Source organism: Lithobates pipiens, unplaced genomic scaffold (assembly GCF_037356315.1).
Source record: "Lithobates pipiens isolate NorthernLeopardFrog02 unplaced genomic scaffold, aLitPip1_a1.2 Scaffold_8, whole genome shotgun sequence".
NCBI classification, from domain to species: Eukaryota; Metazoa; Chordata; class Amphibia; order Anura; family Ranidae; genus Lithobates; species Lithobates pipiens.
Genome location: NW_027507903.1, coordinates 643,756,451 through 643,781,360, shown reverse-complemented (window position 1 = coordinate 643,781,360; position 24,910 = coordinate 643,756,451). Strand labels below are relative to the sequence as shown.

At 46.6% G+C, this 24,910-nt stretch overlaps 1 protein-coding gene across 1 annotated transcript; it reads left to right on the top strand.

Moving 5' to 3' along the window:
- The first annotated feature begins 14,360 nt into the window (after positions 1-14,360).
- Positions 14,361-16,359, top strand: LOC143961633 (E3 ubiquitin/ISG15 ligase TRIM25-like). The gene has a single exon (XM_077470956.1). It carries the CDS (start codon positions 14,383-14,385, stop codon positions 15,952-15,954), a length of 1,572 nt encoding a protein of 523 aa, XP_077327082.1. The 5' UTR covers positions 14,361-14,382; the 3' UTR covers positions 15,955-16,359.
- The last annotated feature ends 8,551 nt before the right edge of the window (positions 16,360-24,910 follow it).

The window sequence follows — 24,910 nt, the reverse complement described above, 5'->3', positions numbered from 1 at the left end:
CAAACCTGTAGACTTTACCTTACACATGAGCCGTGTGTGCGGAACTGTATCGAATGCTTTTGCAAAATCCAAGTATACCACGTCCACCTCCACCCCTCTGTCCAAGGTTTTACTTACCTCCTCATAAAAAGAAATCAGATTTGTCTGACAACTTCTGTCTTTCATGAATCCATGCTGTCTGTTGCTTAAAGTGTTATTGTTCAGCAAGAACTCGTCGATGTGGTCTTTTATTAAACGCTCCAGTATCTTCCCAGCTATAGAAGTTAAGCTAACAGGTCTATAGTTACTTGGTAAAGACTTTGATCCCTTTTTAAATATAGGCACCACGTTCGCCCTGCGCCAATCCAGTGGGACTATTCCCGTCATTAATGAGTCCCTAAAAATTAGATACAATGGCTCTGAAATTACAGAGCTCAATTCTTTTAGGATCCGTGGGTGGATGCCATCAGGTCCAGGTGCTTTATCCACCTTTATTCTGTCTAAGTATTTCTGGACCATATCACTTTTGAGCCATTGTGGATCATTTGGGGCTGTGTCACTACCACCCCCATTATGGACATGAGCTCCCCCATGCTCTTTTGTGTACACAGAGCTGAAGAAAGTGTTTAATAAATTAGCCTTCTCTTTGTCCCCAGTCACCAACTCTAGATTGTTTTGTAAAGGGCATACATGCTCAGACTTGACCTTTTTACTATTAATATATTTGAAGAATTTTTTGGGGTTTGTCCTACTATCTTTTGCAATCTGTCGTTCGTTTTGAATTTTTGCATCCTTGATTTCCTTTTTACATATACTGTTAATTTCTTTGTAACATTTAAATGACACTAGTGATCCTTCATTTTTATATTTTTTAAAAGCTCTTCTCTTACAGTTTATAGCTTTTTTAACTTTGGCCGTGAGCCACATAGGTTTTGTTTTTAGCCTTTTAAACTTATTGCCCATGGGAATATACTTTGCAGTGAGGTCCCCAACAGTCTTTTTGAAGAATTCCCATTTCTGTTCTGTGCCCATTGAAGCGAATATTCTCTCCCAGTCTAAGTCCTGGAGAGTAGCCCTCATCCTTGGAAAATTAGCTCTCTTGAAGTTAAGTGTTTTTATCTTACCCGTATGTATTTCTTGTTTAGCGCTAACATCAAAGGAAATCATGTTATGATCACTGCTACCCAGGTGTTCCTTTATCTGGACATTAGTAATAAGCTCTGCATGGTTTGAGATTACCAGGTCCAACAGAGCTTCATTCCTAGTTGGGGCCTCAATAAACTGGACCATAAAATTGTCCTGTAATAGGTTTATCATTTTTTGCCCTTTAACTGTCCCAGCAGTGCCATTACTCCAGTCAATTTCTGGGTAGTTAAAATCCCCCATTATTATCACTGTCCCAGCCCTTGCAGCCCTTTCCATCTGTGCAAGGAGCTGAGTCTCCACCTCCTCATTCACATTGGGTGGTCTATAACAAACTCCAACGATTAACTTTGAACTACCCCCATCTAAATGCAGTTCCACCCATAATGCTTCGGACTCATCACACTCTCCATCCACCAGGTCCTCTTTCACACTTGCTTTGAGATCACTTCTCACATAGAGACAGACCCCGCCACCTTTCCTTTTTACCCTGTCTCTCCGAAAGAGTGCATAGCCAGGAATATTAATAGCCCAGTCATGTGAGGATTGAAGCCAAGTTTCAGCAATACCGATTACATCATAGCTCTCCTGATGCACCACAGCTTCCAACTCACCTATTTTGCTTGGCAGACTTCTGGCATTGGTGAATAAACACTTTAATGCTGTTTTAACCCTCTAAATGTCAATCCCTGCAGGTAATGATACGGTTCACTTTGAACTCCACCTCCATTACTCTCTGTAGGCATTAGATGTGCTCTCACCTTATTGTTTGCACATCTAATATCCAAGGATACTTTCACACTGGGGCGGTGTGGGCAGTAGTAGTAAAGCATTGCTCGTTTTAGCGGCGCTAGCGGGACACTTTTAACCCCCGCTAGCAGCTCAAGAAGGGGTTAAAACTGCCTGTGTTGCTCATTTCAGTGAGCAGGGCACAGCTCCCAAACCGCCCCAATAATGATGCTTGCAGGACTTTTCAGAATGTCCTACAAGCGCACCGCCCCAGTGTGAGGGCACTCGGGGGCTTTCACACTGGCGTGGCATGAGAGGCAGTTTACGGGCGCTATTTTAGCACTAAAACGTCTGTAAAACGCCTTCAGTGTGAAAGGACCCTAAAAAGAGTTCTGGAAATAAGGTGGAGTTCAAAGTGAATTTCTACACCTAAGTGGAGCGCTCCTTTCAGAAGATTGGAGGATATTATTAAACAGAGACTGGTGGACTTAGACCACCATAGACAGATTGAAATTCTGCCTGTTCAGCAGAAATTTCAATCAATCTATGTGCAGACTGGTTGCACAGAATTCGATCTATCGACTGACAATACAACCAGCTTGTCTTTATTTACTTTTTTGCAATCACTGCCGGCTGCTATAACTGTATTCTGATGGTTTGAAAACTTTCACCTCAGAGCACACACCCACACACGGCTCTTATGGATGCTTAGTAAATCAAGTGCCAGGCTTCCCTAGCATTACACCTATGTGACTGCGACCAAGTCTGGGCACAAGCTAGCACAGGCTCCTGGAAACATGGGAGGGTGGCCAGTAAGAGGAGAGCTGGGATATGACATTACTTGCCTCATATTCCTGCCACTCCTAAACCTGCTCCACTGCAGCACCAGGCCCACAATGCCCTTAATCTGGCTTCGTGCTCCGGTGTGCACCTGCATGTGCTTTTCTCACTACCCGCAAATGACACAAGAGGAGCCTGCACACTGGTGAATCTGGTGGTCATGCCAGGGAGAAAGCAGGACGTGCGTGTTTAGCCTGCTGAACTCGCTGTGACTCTCGGCTACTCTGCTGGCTTGGCTTGCCCAGTGGTGTGGTGCCCACTCACCAGAGAAGCTCCAGACTCCACAGGTAGCACTTAGTGTGGCGGCAGTGACGGCACAGTCTTTAGTCTTCATCTTCCTGCAGTCTTATTGTCTTTGTACAGGGTGTGGGGAAGGGGCAAGCTCTTTTTCTCAGTCTCTCTGGGGGCAATCATGCAGTCTGCTCCAAAATGATTGCCCCCACAGAGAGTGACCGCTTCACACTGCCTGCACAGAGAGAGTGACCGCTTCACACTGCCTGCACAGAGAGAGTGACCGCTTCACACTGCCTGCACAGAGAGAGTGACCGCTTCACACTGCCTGCACAGAGAGTGACTGCTTCACACTGCCTGCACAGAGTGACCACTTCACACTGCCCGCACAGAGAGTGACTGCTTCACACTGCCCGCACAGAGAGTGACTGCTTCACACTGCCTGCACAGAGAGTGACCGCTTCACACTGCCTGCACAGAAAGTGACTGCTTCACACTGCCCGCACAGAGAGTGACTGGTTCACACTGCCTGCACAGAGAGTGACTGCTTCACACTGCCTGCACAGAGAGAGTAACTGCTTTACACTGCCTGCACAGAGAGAGTGACCGCTTCACACTGCCTGCACAGAGAGTGACCGCTTCACACTGCCTGCAGAGACACAGTGACCACTTCACACTGCCTGCACAGAGAGTGACCGCTTCACACTGCCCGCACAGAGAGTGACCGCTTCACACTGCCCGCACAGAGAGTGACCGCTTCACACTGCCCGCACAGAGAGTGACCGCTTCACACTGCCCGCACAGAGAGTGACCGCTTCACACTGCCTGCACAGAGAGTGACCGCTTCACACTGCCCGCACAGAGAGTGACCGCTTCACACTGCCTGCACAGAGAGTGACCGCTTCACACTGCCCGCACAGAGAGTGACCGCTTCACACTGCCCGCACAGAGAGTGACCGCTTCACACTGCCCGCACAGAGAGTGACCGCTTCACACTGCCCGCAGAGAGAGTGACCGCTTCACACTGCCCGCAGAGAGAGTGACCGCTTCACACTGCCCGCAGAGAGAGTGACCGCTTCACACTGCCTGCAGAGAGAGTGACCGCTTCACACTGCCCGCAGAGAGAGTGACCGCTTCACACTGCCTGCACAGAGAGAGTGACCGGCAGTGTGAAGCAGTCACTCTCTCTCTGGGGCAATGTGGAGCATTCTCCCTCCTTCTCTGTATGGGGAATGTGGTGTAGATGGATGGTGAGCTGATTCGGGGTTTCAATAGGCCACATGACTGGACTTGCCCCCCAGGCCTAAGGCTGCCAGCCCTCCCCTGAAGAGGGTGCAGGAGATGATCACCAGCACCGTGATAGAGAGCACTGACACCAGCCCCGTGATAGAGAGCACTGACACCAGCACAGTGATATAAAGCACTGACACCAGCACCGTGATAGAGAGCACTAACAGCAGCACTGATACCAGCAACTTGCTGCTGGGCCCCAAAAATATGACACCGCTCAACCTCTTCAAACAGGAGGGTACGGGCATATAGTACGGTGTGCTTTTATTGTACAAGGAAGTGAGCCAAATCTAGAAAAAAGGTCTGTGTGCTCGATTAAATAAATCGTTTATAGAGATATACATGGTCTACTGGTCACATGTGTTGAATTCCTCCGAGATCCATGCCTCATTCATTTTTATAAATGTGAGGTAGTCAACACTGTCGTGAGCTAGGCGAGTGCGCTTATCGGTCACGAACCCCCCTGCTGCGCTGAACGTCCTTTCGGACAGCACACTGGACGAGGGGCAAGCCAACAGTTCCATTGCAAATTGGGCAAGCTCTGGCCAGAGGTCAAGCCTGCCCACCCAGTAGTCCAGAGGATCATCATTTCTCAGAGCGTCCACATCGGCCGTTAACCCGATGTAGTCGGACACCTGAACGTCTAGGCGTTCCCTGATGCTGGATCCGGGTGACACCTGTCGATGGGTCGGCTGAAAGAATGACCTCATATCAGAAGTCACCAACACATCTTCAAACCGGCCTCTTCTTGCAGGCGCTGTTGGATTGGTACCCGCAACTCTTTCTCTGGGAGTGGGAATTGCTCCTCTGCCAGCGCACGCAAAAGCAGAATGCAGCATTTCTCGAAGCAAGGCCTGGAAGTGCTCCATTCTGACAGCCCTCTGTGACGGTGGTAACATTTCCGCCATTTTGTGTTTGTACCGGGGGTCTAAGTACATTGCCACCCAGTACTGGTCCTTGACCCTTATGCTTTTTATACGGGGGTCCCTATTAAAACACTGGAGCATGAAGGCCCCCATTTGCACTAAACTGGAAGCGGTGTGGTGGCCTGGCTCCTGCTCATCATCCAGGATAATGTCGTCCTCCTCGTTCTCCTCTCCCCATCCACGCACAACAACAGGGATCCCAGAAAGGTTTAAAGCATGCTCTTCTTGCTCCTCCTCATCCGCCCTGACACCATCCTCCTCTAACTCCTCTTCAGACTCCTGTTGTTGACTTGTCTCAGATAGAGTAGCCGCCCCTGGGAATTCATCCAGCATTGCGGCTTCCTCATCTTCCCGCTCCTGCTCCTCCACGGCTTGATCAATGACACGACGCAATGCATGCTCCATAAAGAAGGCATAAGGTACCATGTCACTGATGGCGCCATGGCTGCGACTGACCAGTTTGGTGATCTCATCAAATGGCCGCAGAAGTCTGCATGAGCAGCCACTGGCGCGGTGAAAAAAAAAACAGCTCCCAGAACCTGTTCTGCCACAGAGTTCATACAGGTAGACATTAACTGCACGTTTCTGCTGGAGCAGCCTACCAAGCATATAGAAGGTTGAGTTCCATCGCGTCGGGCAATCGCAAATAAGACGTCTGACCGGCAGATTGTGTCGCCGCTGAATGTCAGCAAGGCGAGCCATGGCCGTGTAAAATCTTCTGAAATGGGCCGAGATTTTCCTTGCCTGCCGCAAGATGTCCTGGACCCCAGGGTATTTGACAATGAATCGCTGCACGACCAAGTTTAAGACGTGTGCCATGCATGGCACGTGCGTAATTTTGCCCTGTTTCAATGCGTTAAGCAGATTGGCACCGTTGTCACACTTTACCAACTGTCAAATTGAGCGGTGTTAGCCACTGATCTGCCTGTGAACGCAAAGCTCAAAGGAGTGCAGGGCCAGTGTGGCTCTTGGCTTCCAGGCACAACAGACGCAGCATGGCATGGCAAAGTCTCACCTAGCATGTCTAATAATTCTAATTCTGGGGATCTTGGGTGGCGCAGCAGAAGAGATGCTAGCAGCGGAAAAGGAGGAGTCAGCCGAAGAGGAGAGGGAGGAGGATGGAGTAGGAGGAGGAGAAGAAGAGGCAGGCCTGCATGCAATCCGTGGCGGTAAAACCAAATCTACACGGGTGCCACGGGTTACATGCTTGACGGCCGTCAGAAGGTTCACCCAGTGGGCAGTACAAATGATATACCTTCCCTGCTCGTGTTTGCTAGACCACGTGTCTGTTATCAGATGTATCTTGGCACCGACACTGTGTGCCAGAGATACATTCACTTGCCACTGAACATGGCCATATAGCTCTGGGATGCCCTTCTGTGAGAAATACTTCCTTCCATTGTGGTGTTCCAATGGCCACAAATTTTCGAAAGGCCTCCGAGTCCACCAGTTTATATGGCAGTAGTTGGATCGGAAAATAATTCCTGTGACTCAAGCGGAAGGTATATGGTGGTGGTGGTGGTGGTGGTAGTGTCTTTGGGGGTGCACATAGCAGAGAGTGAAGAAGAGGATGCAGATCGAGAGGATGAGGAGGGTGCAGAAGAGTAAGGCTGAGTGAGCCACTCAATCAAGTCTGGTGCGTCATTTGATGTAATCGCAGGCACCTTCTGCAATTTTCCACTTTAGCTCAAGCCTGTTGCTCCTGCCCTACCCCTACCACCCCTGCGGAAGGGCCTGCCTCTTCCTCTGCCTATCATGTTTTAAATGACCCTTTGACAAAAGTCTCTAGAGAAGTGCAGTATGTATGTGGAAGAAGGTAAATAACACCCCGCTTCAATCTGTCGTTTTTGGGGGCCACTGGTCTATCACACCAGTTATAATACTTTTTTTTTTATTGCGTTTGTCACCCTTTGTAGTATCGCTGCAAAACCGCTCAGCAGTCACAAAGCTGCACAGTGGAAACGCACTATACTATGCTTTCTATATGTGCAAGTATTTTATACATGTATTACACAACTATATACTGCACACCAAATAGTACACCTATACCAGTCCTTACAAGGACCTTTGTGGAACTAGTAGCTAGTGATTTGCAGACTGTCCCTCAGTCCCTATACTGATAAAGGACTGATGCAGAATAGGGCAGCAATCTGCAGTAGTGCACCACAACCCTATATATTGTGGACCAATACCAGTCCTTATGAGGACCTTTGTGGAACTAGTAGCTAGTGATTAGCAGACTGTACCTCAGTCCCTATACTGATAAAGGACTGCTGCAGAACAGGGCAGCAGTCAGCAGTAGTGCACCACAACCCTATATATTGTGTACCAATACCAGTCCTTATAAGGACCTTTGTGGAACTAGTAGCTAGTGATTAGCAGACTGTACCTCAGTCCCTATACTGATGATAAAGGACTGCTGCAGAATAGGGCAGCAATCTGCAGTAGTGCACCACAACCCTATATATTGTGGACCAATACCAGTCCTTATAAGGACCTTGGTGGAACTAGTAGCTATTGATTAGCAGACTGTACCTCAGTCCCTATATTGATAAAGGACTGCTGCAGAATAGGGCAGCAGTCAGCAGTAGTGCACCACAACCCTATATATTGTGGACCTATACCAGTCCTTATAAGGACCTTTGTGGAACTAGTAGCTAGTGATTAGCAGACTGTACCTCAGTCCCTATACTGATAAAGGACTGCTGCAGAACAGGGCAGCAGTCAGAAATAGTGCACCACAACCCTATATATTGTGGACCAATACCAGTCCTTATAAAGACCTTTGTGGAACTAGTAGCTAGTGATTAGCAGTTGGTACCTCAGTCCCTATACTGATAAAGGACTGCTGTAGAATAGGGCAGCAGCCAGCAGTAGTGCACCACAACCCTATATATTGTGTACCAATACCAGTCCTTATAAGGACCTTTGTGGAACTAGTAGCTAGTGATTAGCAGTCTGTACCTCAGTCCCTATACTGATAAAGGACTGCTGCAGAATAGGGTAGCAGTCAGCAGTAGTGCACCTCAACCCTATATATTGTGGACCAATACCAGTCCTTATAAGGACCTTTGTGGAACTAGTAGCTAGTGATTAGCAGTCTATACCTCAGTCCCTATACTGATAAAGGACTGCTGCAGAATAGGGCAGCAATCTGCAGTAGTGCACCTCAACCCTATATATTGTGGACCAATACCAGTCCTTATAAGGACCTTTGTGAAACTAGTAGCTAGTGATTAGCAGTCTATACCTCAGTCCCTATACTGATAAAGGACTGCTGCAGAATAGGGCAGCAGTCAGCAGTAGTGCACCACAACCCTATATATTGTGGACCAATACCAGTCCTTATAAGGACCTTTCTGGAACTAGTAGCTAGTGATTAGCAGACTGTACCTCAGTCCCTATACTGATAAAGGACTGCTGCAGAATAGGGCATCAGTCAAGTATAATATTCTTTCTATATTTGGAAGAAAGAATATTATACGTGTACAACCCTATATACTGTACTACACCTATATGATACCAGTCCTTAAAGGGACTTTTGTGGACCTAATAGCTAGCGATTTGTGTCACTGCAGTCTCTCCCTGCTCCACACAGCAACATCTCCCTATAGTGACATACGACAGAATGTAAAATGGCCGCCGGATCAGGTCTATTTATAAGGTAGGGAGAATGTCCAATTGTCCATGTGCTGAAATGTCTCCATTGGCTGTCCTGTACCCCATGATGGATGTGTCATCATGGGTCAAAGTTCTTTCACACTGTAAACACATAAGTCCGCCGGGCGAACAGCGGCAATAGTCCGCCGATCGGGCGAATCGCGAACAGGCAAAATTCACCGCGAACCGACCGCCGGGCGAATCGTTGAGCCATCCCTACAGAGGAACGCACATACCGTACAGCAGTGCGTCTAATGCACTTGACGTACTGGATCCCCAGTGATGGAACGTTGCCAGGAGTGATACCGGTGTCACGGCTGTAATTCCAATCCACTCACAGTTGGATGACCGTCCAAAACGGGTGGTTCCAGGTAGGCGGCAAGAAGATCGATCCACACAATGGATAGCAGTGGAAGGAGGACCATCAATTCATGAATATGGAGGGAGAAAAAGAAAGAAGGGAGCTCCACATGGCGCAGGTCAACAAAAAAGGGAGCCCCGGAATGACACGTACTGAAGGGGAGGGGTAATGGAGGGGCGGGCATGACCGGGTGCCTAGAGACACCAAGACAGAGGATAGGTGGAGGAAGAGAAACACGCAAGGGGGAGGAGCCATATAAAAGGGGGCGGAGCCGGAACAGGACCAGTCTCGAGGGGAAGACATCAGAGGAGGCAGCTTTCCCACCCTCCCTCCCTACTGGATAGCATGTTTGGGTGTGAGTTGTTGGTTTGATTGCTGGTGTTTTCGTTGTGTTTGTTTTCTGTCTTTCAGGTGCAGTGGGCTGTTCGTCACAACAGTGAAGTCGGCCCTTTGGGGGGCTGCTGCGTGAGATTTCTGGTGGTCTTTGACGGTGGCGGTAAAACAGAGGTGATATAAAAGGGTGGGGGGGGCTCATTGGTATTATGGGCCCCTCAGTTGTATTCCCGAACGGTGGACGGAATACTGGGAGGTTTTTCACTGCAGGAATTGTTTGTCTCTGAGCGGTCACAGCGTGAGGCCTGGTATGGTAAAAAGGTAAAGCAGTGAGGTTGGTGTTTTTGGAATTAAAGTGGGTCACCGTCAGAGATCACCAGACTGGAGTTGATAAAAGTTGTTCAAGGTTTTGGTTTACAGTTGTAGATATATATTTATATATTTATATATTTATATACATATTTTGGAGGGAGTAAAATATTTTGGTTATGTTTAATAAAAGGCTGTTGTGGCCATTTTACTCCAAAGAAAAGGTGTGGTCTCATTATTATAGATATATAAGGGCTGGTATGGGACATTATTGAGAGGGGGACTGTTGGGCTACGCAGGTCATGGTTTAATAAGTATAAAATGTCATACAAAAAGCCATGAAAGAGATAAAATAGTGATGACAAAAACATTATAGTCATAAAAGCAATATGGGGAGCCGTATTAGTGTAATATACCTGACTGGTTTGGGATTGGAGTGTCTAGTCATCCATCCAGCTCAATTCAGTGTCTGCTACTGTTTAATTATTCACATGCAGCTATCAAGATAATACAGCAGGATTTTTGTATATCTGAGGACATATCATATCATCATGAGGAGAACATTTTTTCTCACCCTCTTTTTTTCCTTTTTTGGTTTATAAAAATCTTTTTTTAATGTGGCCTCTTTCCCTGACTGACTGATTGACCTACTGTGGGAATGACGTGTATCTCAATGATTGGTCATCGTGTATTATTTCAGAAGTGGAATAGTGTGGACTATTTCTGTGGTGACAGAATCACACTGTCCCCTTCAGGAGTTATCCAGTTCAGATCTTGCCCTAGGTGGCTTGGGGAATTAACAGGTTCTCATAGGGGGTGTTATATTGGGGGAGGGAGGGATTTACCCCACTGCATGATCTATTTCCCCCTTCATTATTTTGAGAGGAGAATTATTTGGATCACCTGTCATATAAGCTTTTGGGGAGTTGTTTGACCATCAGAGAATCATTCCCTGTACTAGGGACCCTCCTTTTGGTCTTTTATAGGGGATTAAGGGATATTGTTGTAGCGGATCACATTTGGGATCAAATGTCACACGCATGTAAATTTAGTTTTTGCCTCAGAACAGTAGGGGTTCTGAGGGTAATTGTGTAGGTAGGCCTTAAGACCAGTCTGGCCAGGCTGTGTTTCGAAGTTCTGCCTGGTCATGTGAACGGTGAGGTGCACATGACAGGTTAGAACCAGGTCTGGTTGGATGTTTAGCTATCGGCCTTCTCCAAGCCAATCAGTGGGAGTGTCGGGGCCTGCTGAGGAGTCTGGGAAGGGGTACTTAAGGTGGTGTGGGTCACGTGTTCGAGGTTCCGGAGTTGTTCATTAGACTTGTGTGGTCTGGTCTGGTTCCAGGACCGGGGTAGCCCCGTGAGGGGTCCCGGTCACAGGGTGCTCGACACCCCGCAACATGTTCCTGTCAGTGGCCCCTGATAGACCTGCTTGGTCTGGGGTAGGGATCCGTCCATTCCCGAGTCTCGGAACCTGCTGGTCCGGGGCGTAGTAACTGAGGGAGGATTCAAAGTGTCCGGGTGGGCTCTCAGCTTGGAGGGACACCGCAGCTCGTGGAAGTGACCGGGGGAGGACTCTTCGGAGGAGGGCCAACAAGTGGCATCCTGAGAAGTGCCTGGTTACTGAGTTGAGAAGGACATTGAGGAATCCACACTTTTCCAGTACAATTGAAGAGATGGGAAACATTCCAGGTAGGGAAGAAAAAGGTTCCTATTTACCCTTAGTTGATTGTTCAAGTTTGAGTGAACGTGCTGACTGCCATGATCTCTGGGTAGAGATCTGTTCAGCCTTGAAGTGACCAGCTGTGAGTGGCTACTCTCTGGGTGGAAATAAAGACTTTGTTAGACCTGCAGTTCAAGGTGCCTGAGTTCTTCACCCGTGCCCTCTGTTCCCTAAGAGACTCTGTTAATTGAGAGTTCTTACTGCAAAATAAAACCTTTTAAAAAGGACTTCATCTGTGTCAGTGTTCAAGTCGTTGGGTATCGACCCTGGGAATCCCTAGAAGTGGAGGAGCCGGCCAAGAGAAGGTAACTGGTAAGCCCATAAAGTCAAGGCCGCCCTGCAACGGGTTATGGCGGCTACATTGTTATTGGTGCCTTTTGTACTTTGCTCTTTTATAGCGAATAAAATATATGTAGTTTAACTTTTTAGGGTGTGTGTTTACATCATTTTTGTTTATTATTTTTACTGCCTTTAGTTAGTATTTTTTGATTACACCCCCCGTAAGGCAGGATTCCCATTTGTCCATATATGTTGCATCAAGTCTTAGCATTGGCCATTCTCTTGACTGCTGGTAACTTATTACCTTTTAAAGGCCTTTGTTTAAGGCAGGGATGTCCAAACTTTTTTCAAAGAGGGCCGGATTTGATCAAGTGAACATGCGTGAGGGCCAACCATTTTGCTTGACATTCTTTGAACTGTTAAAATTCGGTCTAAGTGTGTTCGTTCAAGCTCTAATACACTGCCCAACAAGAATTCTCTTGCCTTTGTGGCTGTGTGTGGGAAGAGATAAGCTTGGCCGTATTATTTGGATATACCGTATTAATTGGCGTATAACACGCACCTTCACTTTAAGAGGGAAGTTTCAGGATTTTTTTTTTAATTTTAACTAAAGATCTGTGAAGCAAAATAATGGTCAGTGCCCATCAATGCAGCCTAATCAGTGCCCATCTGCAGACCCACCATTGCCATGAATGTAGCCTCACCATTGCCATGAACGCAGCACCATAGCCAGGAACGCACTCACCATAGCCAGGAACGCAGAACCATAGCCAGGAACGCAGAACCATAGCCAGGAACACAGAACCATAGCCAGGAACGCACTCACCACAGCCAGGAACGCACTCATCACAGCCAGGAATGCCCACGCCATTTCCAGGAATGCCCCCGCCATTGCCAAGAATGCCCCCACCATTGCCAGGAATGCACTCACCATAGCCAGGAATGCCCCCACCATAGCCAGGAATGCCCCCACCATAGCTAGGAATGCCCTTACCATAGCCAGAAATGCACAACCATAGCCAGGAATGCCTCACCATTGCCAGGAACGCAGCACCATTGTCGGGAACACAGCACCATTGTCGGCGATTGTCCCGCCTTTTCCCTGTCCCTTCCGAAGCATATACATCTTTTGTGGCCCAAGCGCTGGGAGATCGTCTGGGACCACAAAAGATATGTATGTCCAAATAACCAGGCGGGCCATTCAAAACCAGGCCGTGGGCCAGACTTTGGACATGCCTGGTTTAAGGGGTGGCTCACATTGCTTCCACTTTCATTCACCTGTGTCACAACGGGATCTCAATTTGGTCATGTTGGCTCTACAGAAGCCTTCAGGATATTCCCTTGGCTGACCTTACTTGTAAGGTGGGATTTATCAGTGTATTATGTCAATGAGACAGATTTCAGAATTATCAATCTTATCCAGTAAGGAACCCTTCCTTGTTCTTCACAAAGAAATGGTGGTCTTTAGTCCCTGGGCCTTCTTTCTTCCAAAGGCAGTAAAGTGTTCAGCCCCATCCAGCTGCCGTGTATGTCAGCCTTAGCCAGGCTGCAGGAAGCAGGCCTAGATGCTGCACCTGTGGCTCCTGGGGACACTAATATCCCAGAATTGGACACACTTGGACTAAACGTCTAGTGTACAAGGGGCCTTAGGCTTTATGTACAAGGGATGTTTTTAACCTCTCCTGAACGATTTAACTTGACAGATAGTAACCCACTTTTAAAACATCTGTTTTGCCACATTTATATGCCACGTATAGTGGCGTTTTCCTGTGTTTGTGTTTAGAAGCGCTTAAAAAAAATAGCCAAAAATGAAAAACGCCTCTAAACTAAATGTGGCTAAATGCAAGTTACCGTGTTTAGAAGCACTTGAAATGCCTGTAAACTCAGCTTCTGAATGTATTTTTTTTGTGTTCCAAAAAATGCCTCTAATCTCAACTTCCTAGAAACGACCCCGTGTACATGGACAGATAAGATAACATAGAGGAGAGTTCAGGGGCAGTTGAAAAAAACTGCCAACTGCTAAACGTCTGTCTACCAGCAGCCGTGTACATGAGGCCTAAGGCTTAATGTACACGGGACATATTTACAACCTCTCCTGAACGATTTAACTTGACAGATAGTAATCCACGTTTAAAATGTCAGTTTTGCCACGTTTAAAAAAAAATTTTTTTTTCAAAATAGCCAAAAATGAAAAATGCTGGTAAACGAAATGCGGCTAAACGTGAGTTACCGCGTTTAGCCATGCTTGGTGTCTGAAACATCAGAAACTTCGACGTCTGAACTCATTTTTTTGCCTTCAAAGAAAAGCCTATAAATGCAACTGCCTAAAAATGACATTAAACAAACCTGTGTACATGTACACATAAGATAACATTGGATGAGTTCAGGGGCAGTTGAAAATCTCTCAAAGTTGGGAGGTTTGATTATCTTTACTACTGTGGGAAAAAACGTCCTTTTCAGTCCTTTAATAATACTGATCTGGATCAGCCTCGCCCTGTGTAGGAGAAAGTGACCCTCCCAACTGCATTCTTCTCCGGTGTCCGAGATTTTCACTGTCATTTCTCTCTTCTACTGTCAGCGATGGCGTCTGCTAACCTGACTGCTGAGTTGGAATGTTCCGTCTGTCTGAACATTTATACAGATCCTGTAAACCTGAGATGTGGACACAACTTCTGCCGGGTCTGTATTGATCGTGTGCTGGATACACAGGGGGGGTCTGGAGGATATTCCTGTCCTGAATGTAGAGAGAAGTTTCCGGCTCGTCCTGCACTGCAGAGGAACATAACACTACGTAACATAGTGGGGAATTTCCTGTCTGCTCAGCCACATCAGGAGGAGTCCGGGGTCTTCTGTACTCACTGTGTGGACTCTCCTGCGCCTGCTGTTAGATCCTGTCTGCACTGTGAGGTTTCTCTGTGTGATAAACACCTGAGAGTCCACAAAAAGTCCCCAGAACACGTCTTATGTGACCCCACCTTGTCCATGGAGAGCAGGAAATGCTCCGTCCATAAGAAGATCCTGGAGTATTACTGCACTGAGGATGAGACCTGTATCTGTGTGTCCTGCAGTTTGGCTGGAGAACATCAAGGACACCAGGTGGAGATGCTGGATGTGGCTTCTGAGAAGAAGAAGGAGGCACTGATGAATGTTCTGCAGAAACTTCTGATAAAGAGAGAGGAGACGGAGGGAAGAGTCCAGAGTCTGCAGGAACACAGGAGGAAAGTAGAAGAAGAAGCCGCTGGTGACACCGAGAGAGTCACTGTCCTGTTTAGAAATCTCAGGAGACGTCTGGAAGACCTGGAGAAGAGAATCCTGAGGGAAATCTCCGGGAGGGCAGAGCGGATCTCCATCTCCATCCGGGATCTGGAAATAAAGAAGGAGGAGCTGTCCAGGAAGTTGCGTCACATTGAGGAGCTGTGTAACGTGACGGATCCACTGACTGTCTTACAGGAATCAGACACAGGTGACTTGTGTGATACTGAGGATGGAGATAATGAGGACAGAGAGAGACATGAGGAGCTCCTCCATGATGGAGGGGGTCTGGGTGTGGCTGGGATATCACACACATTACACACATTATCTGATATAATAGAGGTAAATGTATACTTCTATATACAGGGAGCTGCAGACATATTACTGGATGTAAATACAGCTCATAATAATCTCCATATATCAGATGACAGGAAAACTGTATCCTGGTCACATAGAAAACAGAATCGTCCAGAAATACCAGAGAGATTTCAGGATCGTGCTCAGGTGTTGAGCAGTCGGAGTTTCTCCTCAGGGAGACATTACTGGGAAGTGGATGTCGGGGGATCAGATTATTGGAAAGTCGGGATGTGTTACCCCAGTATAGACAGGAGAGGAGGGCAGTCAGGGATTGGATATAATAAGAAGTCCTGGTGTTTGTACAGGGGGGGTGATCAGTATTTGGTGAGACATGACAGTAAACGGATCTCCTTACCCTCCAATATCTCCAGTAACAGAGTCAGGATATATCTGGATTATGGGGTCGGACGGATCTCCTTTTATGATCTGTGTGACCCGATCCGACATCTCCACACCTTCACCACCACCTTCACTGAGCCCCTCCATGCTGGGATATGGATATGGAGAGGTTGTATAAAGATCTGTGGGGGGAATAGGGAATAATAGTAATAGTCACAACTCTGCCCAGAGACTAATGATGTCACAAGGATGGGTAGTGGGATTGGTAGAATTTTCAGCCAATAGGCTAAAGCAGTGGGTGGGACTTCAGTCAGTGCCCTGCAGGTTTTTCTTCTATTTGTGATTTCTCCCTCTGTCACTCCCTGTGATTGGGTAGGAGATCTCTCCAGTTACTGGAGTAACAGTGAATGACATGTTCCTATTTGTCAGTAAAGAGGGGTGTGGCCTATCTATATAATTATCTATCTATCTATCTATCTATCTATCTATCTATCTATCTATCTATCTATCTATCTATCTATCTATCTATCTCATGACAATTACTTTCTTTGTAATCATTAAACAGAAAGTTATCCCAGTGTGTGACATCACCAATCTCCTCATCTGGCCCCTCCCACTACTCTCTTCCCCTCCCCCACATGCAGTCGCTCTGTGCGGGGTGCAGTGCGGTCGCTGTGATTGGATAGGATGGGGTCACCTCTACTCTCTTTCCTCCTCCTATTCCATACAATCTATACTAAATAGAGATGAAAAGAAATGTAACAATCTCAGAGGAAATGTATGAAGAAGGGATCTAGAGATTTACTGCTAAGACAATAAAATGTGATGTATCATTAAAGTGTATGTCCACCCATAATGTTTTCTTTTCTTGGTTTTGGATGGAGGGGGAGAATTAGAACCCCAGTCCGGTTTTTACTGCTATCCAGGTCTCCATTTTACCAAGCAGGAAGTGAGGGGCGCTCTCCACAATTATAATAAAATCTGACTGGGGCTCTAGGCCTTCCCCTATTCTACTAAAAATGTATGTCTGGGTCCCCTTTGCTGCTTTCGTCTCATTCCTGTCCGGTACAATGTTGTCAGCAGGACAGGAAGTGAGGGGAATCCCCAGATAGCAGTAAAAACACAACAGGGGTTCTAATCCTTCCTCACTCCATCCAATACTATAAAGAAAAGTTCTTAGCTTGGCATAGACTTCAATGGAATATATCAGTAATATAATAGTGTTGGTGTCACTGTTATCAGCACTGAGATGTATATTGCTGTGCAGCATGTTCTCCGGTCTCACCCTCATCTTCCCCACCAGAGAGGACAATACCTTACAGAGACACGGCCCACATCAGGCTGGTAATATGTAGAATATATGGGAAGACAGAGAGGGTGAGACCGGAGAACACGCTCAGGGCTGCTGTTAGAGATCATGGGGCCCCGTACATTACCTGACAGGGACCCCTCAGCCTGGATGGGTGTGTGGGGTCAGGTGTATGGCTCTGAACACGGCTTCAACCACATGAACAAATTCATGCAGCCAGACTACCTGTGGGAATGAACCCTTAATTATGTTTTTTTTTTTACAAATTATTTTTGTTTTATTATTAAAATTTTTTAACATCCCTGTGTGTGGGGGGCTTTTGTGGAATATCAGGGGTCCATACAGACCTCTGATGATACACTCTTTAGGCAGAAGAAGAGATTGAGGACAGAAATCCCCACTTCTTTCTCTGGAGCTGAAGCTTGCCGGGAATGAATGAACAGGAAGTGTTCTGTACAGAGGCTTACTGTTCATTCACCAACCAAAGCATAGTAAGCACAGTTTATCATGCTTCAGTTTTGAATAAACACAGAAGTGATCATTATCAATCACTCACTGTGTTCACTGAGAAAAAGAAGGGGCTGATAAATATGACATATTTACTGGTCCCCCTGTGTGCCCACAGCAGCTGACAGCTAGTGCTAGGTTGAGGAGGAGAAGCTGGCGGAGCTGTGGGGAGAAGAGGGCCACCATGGGATTAGAGCTGGTGGAATGGAGATTGGGGACAGGAGGGGGTTGATCAGAGCAGTGGGGGGCCAATCTCTGAAACCGATCCCCCTGTGGCTCCCCCTGCAGCAGCTGGTGGGAAGGAGAGAAGGAGAAGTCATCTGCACTGTGGGGGGGATGGTGGGGGCTCTTGGCTGTGATCAGCAGCTTTTTGAACTGCCTGCACCATAAAGCTGCCCAGACCCCATACAGGAGGGCCGGTTCTACCCCCTCTGTGGCCCTGAACACGCTGAACACCAATATACATCACAGTGCTGCTAACAGTCACACCATCTGATTGGTTGCTCCGGGTCTCACACTCTGCACTACTGTGCTGAATAAGAAGAGATGTATTATGGGAAAAGGAGAACACGGGGTTCATCTGTTACTTTATCTTTCTGATAGCCTACGAGGGAAGCCGGGGGCCCAAATACTGTATATGACATTGTCTGGAGGCCACAAAAATATCACATTGCCTAGGGGCCCCAAATATATCATATGGCTTGGGAACACAAGTATGTGACATTCTCTAGGGTTCCCCAAATATGCCCCAGTCCCTGGGGGCCCAAATATGTCCCATTCTCTGGAAGCCTAAAAAATATAACTTTGCCTGGGGCCCCCAAACATTTCCAAGGGTCTGGTGGCAGGGCCGAGCCAAAGAGTTGCAGAAGAGGCGGCCAACTTGGGTACTTTAGTGGGATGGGGGCACAAAAATGGCAGAACCTGCTACCTATACCGCTATAGTTCACAGCTCATGGGGGGACACTTTGATTTTTTGCCTTGGGTGTGAAAGGAGTCTGTCTGGGGCCCCAAGTGTGTCTCAATACCTAGGGATCCTATATAAGGCTTTATTTATTTTTTTGGAGACCCAAATATATCACATTGTTTTGGGACCCCAAATGGACTCTGACACTTGTCCACTCAGGGCCCATCCCGACCCCTTTACATTCACCATTATTGCTCTCCTCTGCTGCTCCATCTCCCCCCCATGTAGGTTCCATGTTGGAATATATCAGAGCTTACACAGGACTGATGATGTCACCCCTCCCCCTCCCTCATGTGACAGTATTCAAGCCTGGTGATGGGCTTCTTAGCCTTGAACATTGTATGCTGGGAAAAGATCACATGATCCCTCATACCCGGGAAATTGGGAACCTATCAAGGGCTTTGATGGAGCAACAACATATTGGGGAACAGCAAAGGAGAATATATAGGGGGGGTTTGGAGGGTTTTCAAGAGAACCTCCCACTTTACCCTGAAAGGACAAAGTGAACGGAGTCTGTGTATCCTGCCTGACTGAAGGTTCCTCAGTCAGTATGACTATGTTCAGTGGTAAGAGGGGATGGGGTGCACTGATCTGGGGGTGCAGTACTTACCTGGAGAGATGTACTTACTGTTCTCTATAGACTGCAATATAACAGTGTACACTTCTCCGGCTCTGAGTGTGGATGTACATGGAGACTCTAAAGGGAAGGGGTCTCAAACTGACGGCCCTCCAGCTGTTGCAGAACTACAAGTCCCATGATGCCTCTGCTTGACAGAGTCATGCTTGTAACTGTCAGCCTTGCAATGCCTCATGGGACTTGTAGTTTCGCAACAGCTGGAGGGCCGCCAGTTTGAGACCCCTGCTATAGGGGGTGTACGGCTGCTGCATTACTTACAGAAGGGGCGGGGCATTATTTCCTATGGCTCCTCCCAGTACATGATCATTATGTATAGAGAGATGGGACATTGTATAGAGTGCTGGACCTGAGACAGAGCGCAGAGTGTAACATGACTTATGGGAGGCACAGATGGAGGTGTACTGGCCCTTTAAGACCAGATCTATCTATCTATAATATAAGATTACAATATGTAGTAGAAATAAGAAAATAATAAGTTTGAAGATTGTGTCATTCTTTTCCATCATATATCGCTGTCATCATGTGTGATTGATAAGTGTATCTACATTATTATATCATATATTATATCACTTTTATAATGGATCCTAATATAATGTGTCCCCATAGAATGGATCACCAATAGAATTCTATGGGATCACTTTTATAACCAGGGCAGGACTTATCATTGGGCTTGACTGGGCTCAAGCCCATGGGCCCCGCCCAATAGGGGGCCCCGCCGAGATACTTAGCCGAGTGTACTCGGCTCCGCTCACAGTCACGCCCAGTCCCACCCTATGATGGACATAACAAAGGGAATGGGCGTGACTGTGAGCAGAGCCGAGTACACTCGGCTCCGCTCGGGACTGCGAGAGCACCCGAGAGCCACCAAGAGGACCCGAGAGCCGCCGAGAGGACCCAAGAGCTGCCAAGAGCCACCAAGATACACAGGACTCTGTATCTTGGCGGTGCCATTTTTAAACTTCAAGACTGCAATGACAAGGCTACAAATGACAATGGACAAGGCTACACTGATGGGCGTTTAAAAGTAAGTTTTTTTCCTTAAACTTCCTTCCTAAACTTGAGGTGGGTGTTATATGCCGGCGCGTGTTATACGCCCATAAATACGGTAATGTATAGAAGGTAGGGCCCGAAAGTGACTCAAGCCCAGGGGCCCCCACCACCCTAAGTCCTGCCCTGTTTATAACTACTGATTTTATATTATATCACTTATACTGATTTTTAGGTTTTTGATTTATTAGATTTTTAGATTTAAGTCACATGATAATTGCGCAAATGTTTATCAAAATAATATTTTTGCTGAAAATACAGGAAAATCATTATTAGCGGATACAAATACAACATAACTTAAAAAATTCCTTCTAATTCTAGAACATGGACCTGTATTGAGATAATAAATAACAAATTTGTAAATTTGTAAATTGTGTTGTATTTTTTTGTAAACCAGTGGGAATTGAAGGAACGCAGAACTGTAAATAGGCGACTTACACTGACCAATGGCGGCAGCCAGTTGTGATTGAGAAAATTTTTACAACACGCCCCTTTTATAGAAATCATTCTAATGATTGACTTCTGCTGAGCAGGGACGGCCGCACACCGATCGACATCGAGCCGATCCCCGCTGAACAGGCTGAATTTCCATCCATGTATGGGCAGCTTTAGGGCTCATTCACACTAGGGGCAGAGACTGACACTCCTTCGAAAAGTGTTCCATAGTGATCACTATTCAGAGGAGTTTGACAATATCTCATCTCCTCACCACCTGTTTTAACCCATTAAAGCAACACCACCACCCTGCAACTGTGTGCATTGCACATGGATATGGGGTGGTTGCAGAGTGTCCCTATCTACTGTAGAGTCCAGGGGAAGGGTTCCTCTGGGCACGACCGACCTGGAAGCTGCAATCAGAATCATGTGATGGGAACCAGATCCTATGAAATCTATGAATGGGTCATGTTTGGTGGGTGGTGGTATCTGCCGAATGCAATAAAGGGGTACCTGCTTTGCTTTGAGGCCACAACATGTGTTCACCCCTGACTGCTGACTCTGCAGCTAAAGGGGGAGCAGTTTTGGGTTCAACCAGGGGATTATACCACCCCCCGACTGCTAGTGTGAAGGATTCTCATGTGTGTTGGTGCACCACAGACAGCCAATCATAAGCTGAGGAGACATTCCTCACCCTGCAGCTGTACATATACATGAAGCACATGGGGAGGGGGGATCAATAGACACAGGGGGGATCAGAGGAAACGGGATGATGAAAGCCCATGGAGGATCAGAAGAGATGTCAGAGATCTGCAGAGGGGAGAGGACACTAACTGTAGCCAATAGAAAATAGGAATGGTGCTAGCTGCGGGGGTTGGGGGAATAGCTGTAATCGGCCATTTTTCTACTCACCAGAGTCTGGGGGTCACTTCACGTATAAGTTGAAGGTTAGAAATAGAAATGTTTTGAGGCACTGAGGACTTTCATTGTACCATTGAACTCACTACACTAAATATAGTGTAAAATCATTCTGTTTTTTTACAAAAGTTATACAAAATCATTAATAAATACATCACACACCAGCAACAAAATGTAATAATATAAAAAAAAAAAGTAAAGGGAACTAAACCCATTCAAAGACTGGATGTCTTCATATAGTCCCCCACAAATGTAAGGAACCTAGAATAGATGTTAGTCCAGCCTTCCTGCCAACATGTTTCGCGGGGTAACCGCTTCCTCAGGAGTTTTAGAAGAGAGTAATAATCTGCAGAGCACAAGACATAAATCATAGCACACCAAGAAAACATGTATATACATACAGTATGTATACACTTATGATAAAACACACATACACATGTCCACACAAGATACACACACATAATACATTCACTATATGCAATGCATCATCCCATGTACTGTACAAGAAACTCATATGGCCAATGAAAACAAGAGAAGGGGGCAACACTCACCCAAAAATTCACACAGACCCATCCAGGAAGGGAACATCACATATGGTGGTCTCCTCGGTCAGTGTGGAAGCCAGGTAAGGTGAGGGCTGATAAGCTCTGTTTGCTGTACGTATTTTTTAATATTATAACATTGTAAGGGTAGCCAACCAGACGTACAATATTTTAGGATCCATACATAGTGTTCAAAGTACACACCAAGGAGATGTAAGGATCCTAAAATATTGTAAACTGGCGGTGCATGATCAAAGAAATAGGAATCCTTCAAAAGTACTAGCTGGTCAAAACTAAACCTATATAGATAAGTAGAGAGAAATCATGACCAGTGTAGTTCAGAGGTACCCAACTTGCCTCTTACTGCTATACCACTTGTACTCCACCATCCCCATTTCTTACCCTTCTAAAATGATGAGACCACACCTTAATTTTGGAGTATAAATGGCCATAGCAGCCTATTTATTATTCACACCATATAAATAACTCCAATATCAAATATATACCAAAATATCACCTCCGTAACAACTTGTTCAACTCCAGTCTGTTTGTCTTTGACGGCACCCCGGAACTCCAACACATATTCCACCAATACACTGCGGGACCTTTTTCCACACGATAGGCCTCCAGCGGATAATCAGCTCGGAGACAACCCCCTTCCCGCAGTGCAACCATTACAGTATTCCAGCTAACCTTTCGCTGGAATACACCGGAGGGGCACATACTACCGATGAGCCCCCCACCCCTTTCCATCACATATGTTTACTGCCACCGTCAAAGACCAACAAAACACCGCCAATCCACAGCTGCCATGACGACCATCTGCCATGCTCCTGAAAGAAAGAAAACACATAAACCAACAAACACAGACAACATATAGGGAGGGTGGGTGGGAAAAACTGCCTCCTCATTTCTTTCTCCACAACTTTCTGTTTTCCAGCCCAGCCCCGCCTCCTCCTTATATATTACCACTCCCCCTTGGACTTTTCTCACTGTCCCCTCCCCTCTAATCTCTTCATATTAACCCATGCATTGTCTCCCCTAAACACATGGTCATGCCCGGCCCTGCACTACTTTTTCTTTTCTGTCTTTTCCGTTCCGGGCCTCACTTGACCAGTGTAGTTCAGAGGTACCCAACTTGCCTCTTACTGCTATACCACTTGTACTCCACCATCCCCATTTCTTACCCTTCTAAAATGATGAGACCACACCTTAATTTTGGAGTATAAATGGCCATAGCAGCCTATTTATTATTCACACCATATAAATAACTCCAATATCAAATATATACCAAAATATCACCTCCGTAACAACTTGTTCAACTCCAGTCTGTTGGTCTTTGACGGCACCCCGGAACTCCAACACATATTCCACCAATACACTGCGGGACCTTTTTCCACACGATAGGCCTCCAGCGGAGAACCTGCTCGGAGACAACCCCCTTCCCGCAGTGCAACCATTACAGTATTCCAGCTAACCTTTCGCTGGAATACACCGGAGGGGCACATACTACCGATGAGCCCCCCACCCCTTTCCATCACATATGTTTACTGCCACCGTCAAAGACCAACAAAACACCGCCACAGCCCGCAAGGATGACACCTTACCCTTAAGGGCTCCCCCACACCCCCAGGGCCCGCTGGATCCCATCTTTGAGTCCCAGAGCCCAGAAAACTATCCCCACTACCTAGAGGTGTATTCTAACACCCTCAATTACAGGCCCACATTAGTTTCCACCTCTACTTTCCTGATCACCAGGCCCCCCATTCTGAGCCACAACCTCCCCACCACCTGAGTGTTAGACAACTGTACGAAGTCGTAAAATATCTGACTTAACGTCCGAGATCAGCTCCCTGATCATTCGAACCCAAAAGCATTACCCCTTGCATGCATAACCCAAATGGCTGGCGGTTTATCCCGCCGCGCCCAACGTTCCACTTCCCATATCACCTTGCTGCACCTCAACCCCCATACACCTAGCCAGTGAACACATGCCTCCCTCCTCTAACTACCCAACTGTCTGCCCACCGATCTTGCATCTGCTCTCCTGGCCCCTCCAACAAACATACAGATAACAAAGAAAATCCAGACAAGGCGTATAAGTCCTCCATCTGGACAAAAAGAAAAACGACAAACAAAGGCAGCACCAACTTTAAAGTAAACCAATGTAACCCCATACCACAAACAACACAGCTCGTATGTACAGACTACTCCCCCACTCGTGTGTTTTTTTATTTTATTTTTATTTTATTATTATTATTATTTATTCCACCACCACATGAAGGCATAGGTAAGTGCGTAATCGCTTTGCTTCCCACCTACCATTCCTCCTTACCACCGCCTCATCCAACCCACATCTGGCAGCTTCTAAAGCTGCCCCGATGTGGAAGGAGTGTGAAGCGTATTCTGCACCATCCAACCTTGCGTCCCAGTGGCATTTTCAGAACACCCACCCAAACTGGAACCTCAACCAATACTTCCCAGCCTTGTGCCACATGAACTGCCCCCCATGTCATCTGTTCCAAACCCTAGAAACTCTCTAAACGTTTTATCCCTTTTTTTTTTTCTTATTATTTTACGATGTATTTATTTTATTTTTGTTTATTTTTTATTACTTTGAATCCTGGTAACACAAACAGCAGCACCTCCACCCCTCTAGCCCTTTAATCTTTTTTTTTTTTTTTTTTTTATTTCTTGTCCACCCCAAACTCCTTTTTTCAATCCACCCTGCACAGCAGGTTAAACAAAAGCCAAAAAACCCCCCAGTTTCCGCTCGATGGCAGATACCAACCCTGTTTACC